The sequence below is a fragment of the Acipenser ruthenus genome, chromosome 19 (assembly GCF_902713425.1).
Source record: "Acipenser ruthenus chromosome 19, fAciRut3.2 maternal haplotype, whole genome shotgun sequence".
Classification (NCBI taxonomy): Eukaryota; Metazoa; Chordata; class Actinopteri; order Acipenseriformes; family Acipenseridae; genus Acipenser; species Acipenser ruthenus.
The window spans coordinates 27,716,669-27,733,834 of NC_081207.1; the positions used below are offsets into that span (position 1 = coordinate 27,716,669).

At 36.4% G+C, this 17,166-nt stretch overlaps 2 protein-coding genes across 4 annotated transcripts in view; one reads left to right on the forward strand and one right to left on the reverse strand.

Moving 5' to 3' along the window:
• Positions 1-3,955, forward strand: part of LOC117424615 (vacuolar protein sorting-associated protein 35) — a 198,878-nt gene extending 194,923 nt beyond the window's left edge. For all 3 annotated transcript variants that reach the window (XM_058992720.1, XM_058992719.1, XM_058992718.1), the window contains exons 15-17: positions 1,324-1,563; positions 2,052-2,195; positions 2,288-3,955. In XM_058992720.1, coding sequence (XP_058848703.1) covers positions 1,324-1,563; positions 2,052-2,195; positions 2,288-2,467 — 564 coding nt within the window. In that variant the 3' untranslated portion in view covers positions 2,468-3,955. The remainder of the gene's footprint in view (positions 1-1,323; positions 1,564-2,051; positions 2,196-2,287) is intronic.
• Positions 3,956-4,934: 979 nt separating this feature from the next.
• LOC117424617 (histamine H3 receptor-like) lies at positions 4,935-8,492 on the reverse strand. Its single transcript, XM_034041154.3, has 3 exons — positions 8,125-8,492; positions 7,586-7,752; positions 4,935-6,397 (listed from the first exon to the last, which is right to left on the reverse strand). Exons 1-3 carry the CDS (start codon positions 8,408-8,410, stop codon positions 5,531-5,533), a joined length of 1,320 nt encoding a protein of 439 aa, XP_033897045.3. The 5' UTR covers positions 8,411-8,492; the 3' UTR covers positions 4,935-5,530.
• Between the last annotated feature and the right edge of the window lie 8,674 nt (positions 8,493-17,166).

The following is a 17,166-nucleotide window of genomic DNA, read 5'->3' on the forward strand; positions in this document are numbered from 1 at the left end:
GCCGCCTGCTTCTTTACACACTGCGAACTCACCGTGCAGTCGCCTCAGAGCTACAGCGTCGGAGGACAACGCAGCTCTGGGCAGCTTACAGGCAAGCCCGCAGGCGCCCGGCAAGACTACAGGGGTCGCTGGTGCGCGGTGAGCCGAGGACACCCTGGCCGACCTAACCCTCCCTCCCCCCAGACGACGCTCGGCCAATTGAGCGCCGCCCCCTAGGAGCTCCCATCCACGGTCGGCTGTGGAATAGCCTGGACTCGAACCGGCGACGTCCAGGCTATAGAGCGCATCCTGCACTCTACCGAGTGCTTTTACTGGATGCGCCACTCGGGAGCCCCCTTAATAAAGTAGTTTTGTTAGTGCCTGAATCCCATCTCCGTCTCTTGCTTTAAGCCTCAAGAACAGGGGTTGTTACAATATTTTATTCCCGTATACTAACTTAACACTAGCCACGGAAGTCATTTTGACAGGTTGAGGTTTTCAAATTTATATTAGTTATGTGGTTGTCCGTTTTATGACTTTTCCTAAATAAATACCCTGAAGGAGTTTGAAAGGCAGGATCACGAAAATAAGGACATTATAAGCCTGTCCATCTAGCAACAAAGCCGTAATTTTTACTCTATTGGATCTGGCAGCCATCAATTCCTTCATTTTGTACAAGGAATGCACCAGGGAAAATATCATTAGGAGAGATTTCATTTTGAAGCTAGCCACAGCAGTTCAGCAGAAACATTTCGATCAGAAAACTGCAAAGCTGCAGGCTGCAGCAGCTCAACCTAGATTCTGTGCTGCACCGAATGACACACGCAAGAGCTAACACATGTTACTTTAGTGTTAAATTAAAAACTACTTTCGTTTTTACAGTTTTGTATGTACATATACCTGATTACACACTAGTTTCTTCTAAAATGTTTATTTTTTTATTTTTTTACATTTTTTGAAGTAGTGCTTTACATGTGGTAAGTTAGAAAATAAAACCTTTTATGTTTAATTGTTCATTTAAATATACAGCGTTTCGGCTGTGCAGATGTTTGACATGATGTGCTTGAATAAAACTTTTGAGTTGTATCGGATAGTTTGTCTTTCATTTTAATATTGATATTTAAAATGTACCGTCGTAATGACTGCCGGTGGCGGTTTTAGGTATGAGTATAACAGCGGCGGTTCCAGTGTTAACATGGTAATATTTGTGGTGCGTATGTAGAATAATATTGTCTGGCATTAGGTTTGAGTACTTAATTTAATACTCGAATACTCGAGCACTAAATTACTCAAATTCCCACCCCTATAATATATACATGTGTATATATATATATTTTCCCTCAGGCATTTTCTCTTTATGAGGATGAAATCAGTGATTCTAAGGCCCAGCTGGCAGCAATCACGCTGATAATTGGAACATTTGAGCGGATGAAATGTTTCAGCGAAGAGAACCATGAACCTTTAAGGACACAGTGTGCACTGGCTGCTTCAAAACTACTTAAGAAGCCTGATCAGTGCCGTGCTGTCAGCATCTGTGCACATCTCTTCTGGTCTGGTCGAAACACCGACAAGAATGGAGAAGAGGTATGTAATAAACATTTTCTTTTTTTTTTTCAGCCCTAGAGGTAAGTTGGAAAGTAGGAAACTAGTATGACAAACTTGCTTTTACTAGCTTAATTGTTACTGTGTGTGTGTGTGTGTGTGTATATATTACATATACATATATGTAACATATATTTATTGGTCTGCTGTGTTCAGTGAACTACTATAGCTGTCTGTAGTTATCTTCTCTTCTACACATCTGCAGTGTTCAAATAGTTAATGAATACATACACTCCGTCTCATTTAATTTGTCATTAAATAATCATTTCCACAATGCATTATACAGGTAGTATCCTGACTAACATTTATCGTGAAACATACTATATTGCGACCTGCATATCGGGATACAAATTGTATTGCTACACCCCCATTTTTTTTATTTATTTATTTTTTAAAAGGTAGACATTTAAATATAAACACTGAAGGTGATGTTCAGTTTTGTCATAATTGTTTTCTATTTTGGTTCTTAGATTCATGATGGAAAGAGAGTGATGGAGTGCTTGAAGAAAGCTCTGAAGATTGCCAACCAGTGCATGGACCCATCATTGCAAGTCCAGCTCTTCATTGAAATCCTAAACAGATACATCTACTTTTATGAAAAAGAAAATGATGCGGTAAGGCTGCATACTTTTTTTTGTTCCTGCTTTTATTCTGTCAATTTGAGAAATGGTGCCTAAAATGTTATTTTATTGGACATGCATTGCAGGTGACAGTACAAGTCTTAAACCAGCTCATTCAGAAGATAAGAGAAGATATTCCAAACCTAGAGGCCAGTGAGGAAGCCGAGCAAATTAACAAACACTTTCACAACACACTGGAGCATTTGCGCCTGCGGAGAGAGTCCCCTGAGGCCGATGGACCGATCTACGAAGGTCTTGTTCTGTAAAACGGGATTCAAAGAAATGCATGTGGCACAAATTAAACTATTCCATCCAGTGGTTCCCTGCCCCCAGCTGCCATGTCTTTATCAACCTTGCCATTCTAGAATTAGTTTTTTGTAGAGCGTGCCTTTAAAAGGTGCCAGGAATATAAGGGTACTACATTACTTATTCGGGCCTAGCACTTCTCACACAAGCATTCCTTGACGAAAACAAGAATTAGTGTTGAGTTAATATCAGGCACCTAATGTCCAATTCATTCCAAGCTCATTGTCCATGCAGCTCATCTCAATTAGTAATATTATGACATCCTAATGACACCTTTTTGCATTCTGTGTTGCTTCTGTATGACATGCGTAATCTACTGTTGTGTTCTAGAGTGGCAAAAAAATATGCTTTCTTTATTTTGTAGAATACCTGCTGCTTCAGAATAGTACAGTTTTTGGGACAATTTATTTATTTTGTTCTATTTGTGGGATTCTGTCGGCATTCTTCATTTAATGCAAGCTACTTTTATGTTGTCCAAATTAAAATGCATGTATGCATAATTTACACCTGGTTCAAAACAGAAGATTTGTGCTGTAAAAAAAATGTGTGTATGGTCCACTTAGAACTGGAGTGAATGTTCCAGCTATAACTTTCATGTATCTGCATATATAAGGTCTATTTTGGTCCTAAAAAAAAAAATACTTATTTGGTTTTGATTTTTTTTTTTTTTTTACTTTTTGATCTAAATAGTGTATGAACCTTTATTGTAAATCCAGTAAAATCCATCTAGTATCCCTAGTATCCCATTATAGTATCCCATTATATGCACAAATAAACAAATTGCAATGAACCATTTAATTTGTTACAACAATCTAAATACTTTGTACTTTGTTGTAGTCTTGTTTTATAAAACCTCTAACATAGCTGCTTTGTGAATATGTTTAACTAATTTCCTTGGACACGTCGAAATGCTTTGAAATGTAGAAACTGTTTATTCGCTTTACTAAGTATGGGTGAATGAATAAGTTTAAAGATATTTGCAAATAATTTTCTATGTGTCCTCCTTTTGTGATATTTGCCTCCTTGAGCGAGTATGTCTTCACCCTGCCAAACGTATAGCATCAAACCTAAATATAATATTGCTGCATTATCAAAGTGATGCAGTCTTCAAAACTTGTTTTGAACTTTTGTTCTTAGGTTTTTAATGAATTATTTGTTTTTTTTAGCTTGGAGGAAAGAATTACATTTGATATAAGCTGGTTCTTTGTTGTAGTGACACTAACGCCTGTTACAACAACTCATCTCCACAGTAACTACTCCTCGGTCATGCAAAGATTATATACATAATCATCTATTGAACTGGCTAAACAGAATATAATTCCTGTAAATATTGAGTGGATTTTCTTTGAATATTTTAGCTATTGATATTCTAATCATATTCGCCCTGTTAAGAAGATTGTACTGATGTAAATTACCCAATTAACCCTCATACATAATCACAAACCTCATTCCCTGTCTTCTTTGTGCAGACTGTCTTATAATATTGTGTTTAAATTATTTTTGTTTTGAGGTTGTAATACCAAGGTGTGAGGACTTCTTAGATTACCAGGAACAAAAAATGATAATCTACCTGGAACTGTTGGATGATCAGGTATAGGTGGCTGCTGCAATCCAGGAATATTCCCTAGTGCTGTAATATGCACTAAAAAAAGTTCAACGGCTTGTTATCCTAGGTGTAGGGGTAAGGCTTGATCAAATCAACCAGTCATAATGCTTAGGAAAGTTACAGAATAATATTTCTTGGAGTGAGCACAGGAAATTCCCAGTAAAACCAAGGTCAGTGCAGGACTTTTCATTCAAACCAATTTCATCACCAGACCATCCTCGCAGGGAAATAGCATTTACATAATGACATTTTATTGCACCTCGTGGCTTTGCTGGGTTAGGTGTCATTAAGTGTAACAACCTGGTGTATTGCACAAACTAAATTAAGCATTGTCCTTTATGTAAAGCATATGTTAGTCCATGACTGTAAAAACTAAACTACACTAATGAAGGCTGAAATCTGAAATACCTGTCTACTGGAACAAGAAGTTCCTTGAAATTGATTCACATTACTCTGCCCAGTTGCATTTGTGGACCCTGGGGGCTTTATTGCAGTTTGAAGATGCTAGAAAATATGTATTCCTGTTTGCAACATTTAAGCTTGTTGTATGTCCAGTATAATAGCTTGTTTGTACAGAATCTTGAAATTATGCTGAATGTAATTTGTAAGGTTGTCATGCTGTCACATAGCGAACCTTATACTTACAGTTAATCGCTAGACTGTTCGAGGAACCATATAACACAGTGTGGTGAATAGCAAAAAGGGAGAACTATCTGCCGTATGTGTGTGGCAGCACAGAACTGTTTTGCAGGATCTTCTGTAATGGTTTGGGTACATAAACTAAAATGAAAACACAAATCCGAAATACATTGCATGCGCTTAATTACAAGCCTTTACTTTTACTTTTGTTATTTACCATGTCAAGCAGCTAGATTACAAAACCATGACTCACACAGGCAAACATATTGATTTTTTACTAATAACATCTGAAGAATAAATGTGTAATTTTAATCACAGTATAAAGTACAAAGACAACCATTGGACAGTGATATTTTAACATACTAAATGACTCCTTGAAGCCTAATTAAAATATGGCTATCGATTGTTTCTTCAAAACAAACATTATTGAGTGCAGCTTTTTTATGAAATGTATATCCTATTCATGCTACCTAAATAATTTGTGATGAACACTGTTGCAAGTCAATCACATGGTTTCAAAGCATAATGATCACACACATATTTTAGTAGTGATATGAAAAGGGTACAAGTTGTTTAAGGAAACATTTAAATATACAACAAAACAACAGTAGTGTAAACAAAATTGAAAACATTCAAAAGTTCAGCCTTCACAGAAATCAGTGTACTTTAGTACCAGCTCCATCATTAATTGATCTGCTTCTCCCATGTACTGTACCTGCAATGACCCTACAGTGAATAATACAATAAGAGACAACATTAGGTTTCCAAACACTTTAGATCACAGTTGTGGCTGGATCTTTATTTTCCTGGGGCAGAGCAGTTTCATGAAAGCCTTTCTAAAGCTCATGTGACACAGTGGGTACAAAACAGGATTGATGGAGGAGTTTAACCACAGGAGCCAGAAAGATATCTCGTATAGGTAATACTGGATGCACTGTCCATGACAAACTGCTCTGATGATCATCATCAAGGTGTAGGGAGCCCAGCAAATTCCAAACACACAGACGATCACTGCCAGGGACTTGGCCACCTTTTTGTCCCTGGAAAGCCGGAACCGGGTGGCCATGGTGGTGGCCATGTCAGACCTGCGCTGAGTGCCGCAGAACTGATCTACAGGCCTGTAGCAGCAGTCAGCTGGCTGCCTGGGCAGCTCTTCCATTTGTAAAGGTGGCAGGTCCAAGGACTGGCAGTCCAGTTTCTTAACACTGCTGTCTTCTATAGAGACTTTAGCAGCAGAAAACCTACTTGCCCTGGCTTTCTTCCCTTTGTTCTTTCTAGCTGCAGGCCTGATAAAAAAAACTTGTTGTCTTTTGCTCTTTCCCAGAAAGACCATCTCTTCTCCTGGCCCTGGCGCTGGGTTTTCGTTCTTCATGAGGGTGCGCTTTCTGATGTTGATGTAAATACTGAGGTTGAAGTAGGTCACGCTTATAAAGGGGGTGAAGAACTCCACTGTGGATGCCGTCATGAGGAAATACCAGTTGAAATAAAACTCTGCATAGCATTCTTCCTCTGGCAGGATGCTTTTTCCTGCAATGTGTTCCCAGCTGATGATCGCTGGGCCATAGAGCAGAAAGGCAGCCAGCCACACACTTGCCATTTTCAGTACCGCACCTCGGGTCACACCCTTCTGGCACCTGTAGCTTATCTGACAGGATAACAAACATATATATATTTAAACGTAATGCACACTAGAATATTAAAAATAAACCAAAAAATGTAAATAGTAAGACAGGTGCACAAAGTACAAAAACACATTGATTTGTACATATTTTTTATTACTTGAAAGTTTTTTGTTTATATACAGGATGATTAGAAAGTAAGTTTACCACATGAGATATGGTGCATTTATGAGGTACACTTAACGTTCTAGTCACCCTGTATATGAAAAAGGTGCAAAATCAAAAAGGCTTCCCACCCTGAACATGCCCATCCAGTTGAAGAAGGACTTGTAGTCCGAAACGTACTGAGATTATATATATATATATATATATATATGTATATATATATATATATATATATATATATATATATATATAGGCATATGATTTTTTTTTTTTTAATGTACACAAAAAGTTTAAAAGATTAAAAAATATTTTATTTCAGGACGTTTCGGGCAAAAGCCCTTCTTCAGCTGTTTAAAAAGAAAAGTAAACACAGCTTTTGCCCGAAACGTCCTGAAAATAAAAGATTTTTTAATCATTTAAAGTTTTTGTGTACATATGAAAGTATGCCTTCAATATTGTACAATATATATGTGTGTGTGTGTGTGTGTTTATATATATATATATATATATATATATATATATATATATATATATATATATATATATATATATATAGATATATATATATATAGATAGATAGATAGATAGATAGTTTTAGGCTAAGTATATCAACATTTTGCTACATATGTAATCATGTACAGTGTAATCCGTCCACTGCACAAACATATTATCAATTGTTTGTATTGAAACCCCAGTAATTTACAGGATAATTCTATTTTGGGTATAGCAAGGGCTAGAAATCGTTCCATAAGTAATATAAGGATATTACTTGATTGTATGACTAATGTTAACATTAACTTAACCAGTATTAATGTATTACTAGGAAATTAATAGAATTACAGAGGAATTGCTTTATCTTGCACAGCAGTCGTATAAATAGCAATTATTATTATTATTATTATTATTATTATTATTATTATTATTATTATTATTATTAAGGAGCTCTACAACAAACAACGGCTATCCATTAAAATGTGCTTAATGTTCAGATTATTATTAAGGACACAAACTGTCCATGGATATTGAAAAGCAATACATCAATTTCTTACCGCTCTTGTGACTGAAATAAACCTGTCGAAACTGATTAAAACGATGTTGAAGACCGATGCTGTGCAGAGCAGGTAATCAACAACAAGCCACAGCTTACAAAGACCTCGTCCAAGTTTCCATTTCCCAGTCAATACGTAAGGAATGTAAACTGGGATGCAAAAACCACCTGTAAATACAAGAAACCCAATCCTGAATACGAACACTTACGAAACACGTGTTTTCATTCCACATGATATCAATTGCACACGGTCTCTGTATCGTAGACTGCTAAACTGTAACCCACAGAACTGTCTTAAGAAAAGGAAAAAAACACTGTACAATGCACACATAAAGCATATATTTGTTGTACAATAATGATTAATTCTGTAAAATGTTTCTCAAATTAACTGTTGTCTTACTTTGTTTAACAGTTTGATAACTGACTGTGCATCGATATTGATATTATTATTATTATTATTATTATTATTATTATTATTATTATTATTATTATTATTATTATTGTTGTTTCTATAAATTGATTTTTTTTTTAAAAACTCACCAACTAAAAAATCAGCTATAGCTAAGTTCAAAAAGAAAAAATTCCCTTGAGTCCTTAAACTTTTATCCACGATGAAAGCGAGGATTACCAGCGCATTCCCAAGTACTGTGACAAAAACCATGAGTGACATGAGGACTGCTAGAAGAACCGAGACTGGTGCAGAGAATTGTCCATAGTGCAGAACTCTTCTGTTCTCGAGATCCGCTGTCGACTCATTCCAAAAGGGAATTAGAGAAGCGTTCATCCACAAAACTTCAGATTCTTTTATAAACGTCGGTGGTGTCATGATATCGGTTTCTAATGCTCTTCCTAATGCAAGTGTGTTTATCAAATATCATGCTTCCATTAAAAGATCAGGTACTAGTATAAGTGAGAGCTGAGAACGGAGGCAGGAACAGCAAAGTGTGCCACACGCGCGTGTGCGCGCACAGACACATTATACGTCACGGGAATCTGACAGATTCAAAGTAAGAGTGGATCTGAAAAAAAGATGTAGTAACCCCCCTACATCTCGTATAAAGAATGTAGTCGTCTGCGTATTCACTAATGTGACATACATGTGACGCTTTGTTATAATAACGACCAAACAATAGTCAAATAAACAGTGTGGCAGCTTCTCTCAGGACGCCGGGCTGTTCACGGTGTTTCTGCAGGCGGTACAGATTGGAACTATTGACTATTCATATGTCATTTTTGTTGCTCATCAATTATTTTTTCTATTTATGTATTTAAAAAAAAGAAAATTGGTTTTAGGAGAAGTAATGTGCTAAATTACGTATTAACAAATACCCAAGAAAAACTGGAGTCATCATATTCACGCAGAGATTTCAGTTCCTACAAAAGCATGCCAGCTTCGCTAAACATTAACACCCTGTGCTTTTGAAACTTGCTTGGGAACTTAATTTGCATAACTCACAATTGTATTTTACCTGATGAAACACAGTTCACATGTACGAGCAAGTTACATCAAAAAGAGATTTGTCAAATAGCAATCCAACCCTAAACTCTGATAAGATCCGCACTGTGGTTAGTTGAAAAATTGAGTCCATCAAGGGAAAACGTCTGCAGAGAGGTTGTCATTTTGAGACTATTTGAATTTTACTTGGCATTGCATATCCAACACCATGATGATAGCGGAGTACTTGTAAACCATTGAGTATGCAAGTAAACAAGTTGTAAGTAATTTGATACATGCTAAATCAATATATCTTCACAGAAGAAAAAAGAGCATTTGTTTTGGCTACAAACTGCTGGCTATATGAAGCTCAGCACAGAAAATTGAGCTTTATCATCACTGTGGGTAGGAAAACACCAAGAAATGTTAGATTAAGTTATCATAACAAAGAGAAAATTAAAATAACAGATTGATGCCAGTTCAAAATGCTCCAACGCATTTTAAAGTATACCCTCAAATGAGCACAATGGCACTTAATGGGTTAATAATACAAGACATATTGTGAATTTCATTAAGAAAACAATTAAAATCAAAGAACCTGATAGTCACATTTTTGATAATGGGTTCAATACAGTTTTAGCGTATCTGTAGCTGTCAAATGGCACATTACATTTAATCTTTGATTTAATTTCACCCATATCCATCTTATTTTGAAAGACAGAAGAATACATATTTGTTTTATTCATAGGGTTTTGTGGTGATGTTGTGAAACAATAAGACAGAAATAATTAATTCCTTTATTACACGCATGAGGTTTCAAACTCTATATTTTATCTGTGTGTCGAATGAATGTGTGAAACAGGGAGATTTTATTTATGTTAGTTTGTGGAAGAAGGAAGCCAAGTGAAGAGGTTTGCTATTGTTTTGCAAAGATTATGATGGACAGCGCTTGTTAAAACAGGTGAATACACCCTGTTTACTTGTTTATTTGTTTCAAACAAGCATATTTTGGCTGGATTGTTTATTTTTTAGGGAACCATTATTATTAATCAGGTGGTTTGCTTGATAAATGTATTAAAAGTAAAATTATTATTTTCCATCCATTTTCATCAGTCATGTGCTCATTCAAGCAAGCCACTTTATTGGTAGCTCTAGTTGGTATTTTACATGAGCACAAAGCAGCTCACTGGCTGGCTTAGATGGTAGTGCTTTGGACCCTGATTTTCAGCATAGTTGGTTCAAGTCCCACGTGAGACGGAAGTGTCAATCCCTCTTTTTCAAAAATATTGTTTAATAGACCTATAAGGTTTGGGTTTGAATCCAGTTTAAGTCATGAATTAAACACAGTTGAGAATCACAGCTTATCCCCAGGTCTACATCACAAAATGTGATAATGTGTTTGGTATTGTGTGTGTGTGTCTGTGCTGCAGCTGGTATTGTGTGTGTGTGTGTGTGTGTGTGTGTGTGTGTGTGTGTTTGTGTGTGTTCTATATCTGTGTGTCTGTGCTGCAGCTGGTATTGTGTGTGTGTGTCTGTGTACTGTATCTGTGTGTCTGTGCTGCAGTTGGCATTGTGTGTGTGTCTGTCAGAGGTGCAAATTTGGTACTATGGTGCTAGATTCTAGCACAGGGTATCTCAGCATCGTTTAATCCTTAGTAACCATAGATGATGATAGTTTCTCATGACCCACCCACACTCATCCACAAAGGAGAGAAGGTCTGTGTTGTGTGGGAAGTTGTGAGGTGGGGCATGATTAGTGCTGGGGTTTGATAATTTATGCTCTCTGGTGCTAAATGATCCCCCGGGGTGGGGGATGGGAAACTGGCAGGAACTAGTTATTATTATTATTTTTTTATTTAGTTGTACATAACTACACATTATTCAATAATAGTACATTTAGAAATACCTAAAGAAACAGAAAATTCAATCAGTCTTTCTGTATCAGAATCATTGAAGCACCGTGTTTCTTAGTTCTTTTAACAATTTTGTTGACACTAAAGAAAAAAATGTATCTCCTCGCCTCATTGATTTGGTCCCTGAAATGTGAATTTCTTTCAAAAGAAGGAGAGCCACTTCAGGGATCAATTCAGGACTTATGAAGCATTTTACTATCTGGAAATCAAGCAGTGAAATTGGTTACCCGCATCTCCGAGACACATTTTTACATCAACAGTTTTTTTTTTCCTTTAATAAAAACAGTGCCAGTTGTTATTACTAATGTATTATCACAAGCCAGTATGTGAGATACTTACAGGTAGGTGAACTATTTGATCCTGTCATGTTATCTTCTCTCCATACTAAAACCAAAGCAGTAACAGCATAATTACATTCAGAGTTACATTCAGTTTAATCAGACAGTGAGAAAGCCACTTATTTACACATCTGGTTCTTCTTCCAGATTAAGTGTTTTTTCCGGATCCCCCTGTCTCCTTTGCCTTTATTTTAACTCACCCTGAAAGCTACTGTCTAGGCTGCATTCATCCAAAATAAACAAGCAATTAATTTAACATCCTTTCTTGTTTCTTTATACTTGCCCCCAGTCAATTATAATTAATGATACAATTTTGGCACAGTGATTTTTAGTACATTTCAAGGGCGAGTTCCATAATAATAATAATAAAAAAAAAAAAAATTACAGAAAGGTCACGTAAAGGCCGCCAAATAATGTAGGTTTAGCTGCATTAACATACACAAGAGCTTTTAAATAGTACACCAAAACCAATAATATAAAGACTAGTTGCTTTTGACTGCTGGCACACTATATTGTATGAAAAAAAAAAAAGTTTCAAGAAATAAACTGTAAGTATTAATTAATATTTTTTAAAGATGCAAATTCACTTTTTTGTTAACAAGCGCTGTATGCATGTGAAGATCACAACCGAGAGTTTATAGAAACATCCGATCTGTGTTCATTTACATGCAACAATTTACAGATACTTGCAGATTTGTATTTTCAGTGCATGACATACCGCATTTTAAAGGAAATAAAGGAAGTGCCTAATCAAGTGTGTTTTTACATAATTTCCAAGATTTCACTTTTTTTCAAATTCACGATTTTCACGATTTCCATGACCTCTGTAGTCTCCGTGACAAAATCGTATCCTTAACTATAATAGTCAAGAACGCTTTTAGATGTGGCTAGTTGTTTAGATTCTGTGTATCTGTAAAGCTACATTTTCTCTTTCAGGCACTCTTTCTTAAAGACACAAGGTGATTCACTGTACTAAACCCAAGACAAGGTTTTGGGGTCCATGGACAATTGCAGCAATAACCAACACTGCTCTATCATGGTCAGAGCTGGCAGTTTATTTGTTTGGTTTTCAACATGCTGGTTCAAAAGGCTTTTTGCTGATTGAATATTTGGTTAAACCATTTTAAAAAAAAAAGTTATTTTAAAATCCCATAACTTCAAGCAATTGTTGACTATACGCCTAAATGTTCAGTCTTCAGGGGATGTATCGTATAGATACACCAACTTGGAAACCCTGAAGGTGATAGTGAGGCAGTCTGTTTGACTGTCATATGATAACCATTAATAATAGTAAAAAATATATATCTTGTAAGTTATATCCCTAAAGTTGAAAGCAAGTCTTGAGCCAGAGTAAAAGTAAAAAAAAAAAAGCTGAAGAAGATTGTAGAGAATACCGATTTGATCAAAGCTTAATGCATATTGGGGAAGGAGACATATCCTGGCTCTACAGGTTGCAAAGCAAAGGAGGTTGCAAAGCACAACAATCCACCAAGCTTTAGAATTCCATCAGATTCTACTGAGCGGGAGACAGCAAGGAAGCTGGTTAATTTGCATGGAAGATTGTGAACCCTGGTGAGAGACTGAAGTTGCTCGAAGAGTAATCCGAGAACATCTCGCAGGGGTGGAATATAAAACATGAGAAAGCAGTAATTAGACTGACAACCAGAAAGACAATTATCTAGAATCCTGAAGATTGTTGCCCCTTGAGTGACAAATCACATGGAGAAAAGCACCAGAGAAAGGTATCAAAATAAGTGCTTTAGAAACAGTGGCATTGCTCTTAACAAGAACCAGAGCCCCATTTATTGTGCAGTAGACCATAACTGTTTCTCTGATTTTAATTGTTTTTCTTATATTGAGATATTAATTACATATTATTAGCTATTACAGCATTATGTTCCTTTGGCTAGCTGACATGTTTTTTTCAAGGAATTACAGACAGGTATTTGTGTATTTGATGGTTTATGTATAGATTGATGGGGTGTTTAATGAGTGCACCAAGATGCTGGCCAGCAGTAGACAGTTCAGTGGTACAAGATTTATCATCAGTTGTTCATTTATCACAATTTTTTATCGTTTAAATGGAACTAGACCTGTATGCTTACAGTAACCTAAAAAGTTGCCAAATATATACTGGAGAAACTGAATCAAGTCAGTAGGTTGTAGAACAAAAACCTATGTCATTTGTCACATGTTGAAATATTGATTAAACTGTTCAACCAACACAAAGAGTTATATGCACCAATGCAAGTTGTTGCTAGGTAAAACATTCTGTTTCTGTTTCCATGGTTAGGTGAATCCTTGCAGCATAGTATAATACATTAACATTTGTAGCGATGCTTCTGTTTGAATTGAGGTGTCATTACACAAATGAAGGAATAGTGGTGAGCTATTTTTTTTACCATCTGGATCTAATTAATCCATTCTGCTCAGTAATTAATATATAGGGCTCTTCGTTTTCATTTTTTCTTTTCTTTTTTGAGCCGACTTATATGATTCTGTTTAATTAATAATGTAAAAAAAGGTAGCTTTGGGCTCCCGAGTGGCGCATCCAGTAAAAGCACTCGCTAGAGTACAGGATGCGCTCTATAGCCTGGACATCGCCGGCTCGAGTCGAGCCGACCGTGGATGGGAGCTCCCAGGGGGCGGTGCTCAATTGGCCAAGCGTCGTCCGGGGGGAGGGAGGGTTAGGTCGGCCAGGGTGTCCTCGCACCAGCGACCCCTGAATTCTGGCCGGGCGCCTGCGGGCTTGCCTGTAAACTGCCCAGAGCTGCGTTGTCCTCCGACGCTGTAGCTCTGAGGCGGCTGCACGGTGAGTCTGCAGAGTGTAAAGAAGTGGGCGGCTGACGGCACACGTTTCGGAGGACAGCGTGTGTTAATCTTCGCCCCTCCTGAGTCAGCGCAGGGGTGGTAGCGGTGAGCTGAGCCTAAAAAAATTGGGCATTTCAAATGGGGGAGAAAATAATAAAAACTAATTGGCAACGACTAAATTAAAAAAAAAAAAAAGGCAGCTCGTTACTTTTAATTCAAACCCCTTGTTTCATGTGCATCCCGGTCTCTCACACGTACAAGAGGCTTGTAATGGCGTGTGGAAAAAAACTGTAGTGTTGGAAAAATGTAATGAAAGGAACAGCAGGGTTAGTTTTCTTCCTAACACAGACTTCACAGCAAGTATGAATTATAATTTGGATGCACTTCAAAATCCAGGTACATTAACTACACTGTAGCTAGCCTACACTATACTTTTGTTACATTATTGAATACCTGTGTTTAGAACAAAATGATATGATTGGATAAATACATGGTGTTAATGTATAGAGTTCGGTCCGCCAAATCACAGAACTAAGTGCATCTACTAAAGATTAGTAAAGGGTAATGATGCAACATGCCTTAAGTACAGTACCAAGAAAATATCGCCAAATTAAAGCACAGGATTGCAAAAATAAATTCTGAAACTGCCCTGTGTAAATCCTAGTTTCCTCTGCCCTTTCCTACACTTTAAATGAAAAACTGTTCCCAGTCTGGTCAAACTCTTTGAACGCTTTTATCCTTATATTCAATTTCATGTCATAAAAATGTATTGGAAAGTTTACTGGCATGTTTAGATACTTACCCTCAAATCATTAGAAGACCCTTTTTAAACAATTTATTTAAGTTCCAGTAACAGTTATGAAAATGAAACTGTCTCTGCTTTTGAATGAACCATTTGGCAATACATTCACCATGCTTTAAAATATTAGACACACTTAAATATGTCACTTTATTTGCACATGTGATTACATGGGAATTGTACTCTAAACACACAACCATAAAAACAGTGTAATTACAAAATAATTACCTAAAATTAAAGAAAAACTCTTATTGCAGTGCCATTAAGCACCATTTAATGTAACATTTAGAATAATAGCACAGTATTTAATAATAATAATAATAATAATAATAATAATAATAATAATAATAATAATAATAATAATAATAATTAAAAAAAAAAAAAAAATAATAATAATAATAGGCTAATCAAATCATTGTGGTCATTAATCATATGAATGTTCTGTTTTTCTCAATAATTATGGAAGCGGAGCAGAGCCAAACAAGAGGATTCGCAATGTAATCTATTTTCAATGAGACGTCTGCACTCATTATTTCACATTTAATGTATTCTGGTGATTATTGCAAAAATAATTATTTTAAAATGCAGATCGAGGTAAAAAGCTTTTGGACACTCTCCTAAATAAAGGTTATGGAACTATATTTATTTGAAAGCTTGTCTAGAACGCTGCATAACCAAATGTCCTCTTAATGTGACGGTGAATGGAGGAAATGTGTGTGTTGTTGACTTTACCAAAAGAGAACAGGTTCTTCTGACCCCATCTTTGAAATCAGGCTTTAATTAGGTGATATTAATTTGTTTTAGCTTCACAGAGGTACGCTCAGACTTGTAATTCCATTTCAATTTTATGTGACAAATGAAGGCTTAATGGATAAAGCCATTAAGGGGTGGTCTGACTCCATTATCAATTTACTTCAAAGTCATGGTATAAAAAGGGGCACACAAGATTGCACAGAAAACCTGTTTTAGTTACTGAACATTTATTTGATCTATACAACACTTAATGATAGAATATGCAGTGTTACTAAAGCAAACTTCCTTCAGCATTTCATTGAAGACATTCACTTTTATTATAAATATATTAACATTATTTAGATATAGTCGGTCATGTACCTGCACACCCACTGCAAATCTTATACCACAGCAGTGGGAAACTGAGTTGACAGTCATAAAGCTATTATTCGCGTGGAAATAAGCTTTACAGACATTTATTTTAAATGTTTATGGCTGTGTCAAATGTACTTTAAAAACTCAATTGCAACATGAAATTGTGTCTTCTCTGAAGGTTTTTCAAAATATATAGCAATAAATCATACCAGGCTCATCCAGTTCCTTCAAAATGGACTCCCATATGTTGTCTTTCAATTCTGTATCTTTATAATTGCGATGACCTTTGTCATACAGCTCTGGGTATTTTTTTTCAACGTCATTCTGGATACTGCTTAACCGTGCTCGACCACGTACATTGAAGCTGCTCTCTGATTAGTTAATTCCGTAGTAGTCGCACGACTAATCGCTAAAAATAGGATTCAATCCTATTTATTTTTCGCGTCGCTCCAGTGTGGTGCCGCTCCCGCATAACATGTCGTGTGAAAGACACTTATCAAAAGTATAGGTTCTATTCATTTTGTCGCATCACTGCAGTTTCGCTTGCGGCATCGCGTCTGGTGGGTAGCAGCCTTTACTGCTGAGAAAAGGCGAGTCATCCATGACATACAGGTAACCATTTTCAAAGAAGCGCCATTAGCTTCCTGGATAATTCGAAGAGAAGTGTTTAAAATATCAGCGTTTCGTTATTTGGCTCAGTTGTTACCTATAAATACCAGCTTGGACAAACGGAAATGCTGACCCCCATATTTTTGAACATGCCAAGCAATACCACAGCAAACAAATTAGGAGAAAAACAGGTGTGAGTAATCACTACTGGAAATGAGAAGCAGCACATAACTGTAACACTCTGTGTGATAGCAGACGGCCACAAACTGCCTCCATATGCATAACTGAGGCTGTATCTTTGTAAATTAATATTTATTTGATGTTTTATTTTTTCCTCAAATTGAGTGTGGGATATTGGGCCTCATCTTAAATTCGAGGTCGTCTTAAATTCGAGAAAAGGAACACACAGCCACAAATAGTAAAATGCGTGAGACTTTTTAGTTGTTTAAGATGCCTAATTAAAGGACAAAGTGATATAACATTGCCATGGCACACACGAGTGCAAGTTGTTTCTATAACTCTAATTATTGCCTGGAAATTGAAATCTCACACTCAAGGTTTTCATGCAGG

What these genes read in the sequence shown, in the direction of transcription:
- LOC117424617 (XM_034041154.3), bottom strand. Translation starts at nt 8,410, where the DNA reads ATGACACCACCGACGTTTATAAAAGAATCTGAAGTTTTGTGGATGAAC. An exon ending in TATAGCTGATTTTTTAGTTG is followed by an intron (nt 7,753 to 8,124) that starts GTGAGTTTTTAA and finishes TTGTATTTACAG; the next exon opens with GTGGTTTTTGCATCCCAGTT. An exon ending in TTATTTCAGTCACAAGAGCG is followed by an intron (nt 6,398 to 7,585) that starts GTAAGAAATTGA and finishes TTATCCTGTCAG; the next exon opens with ATAAGCTACAGGTGCCAGAA.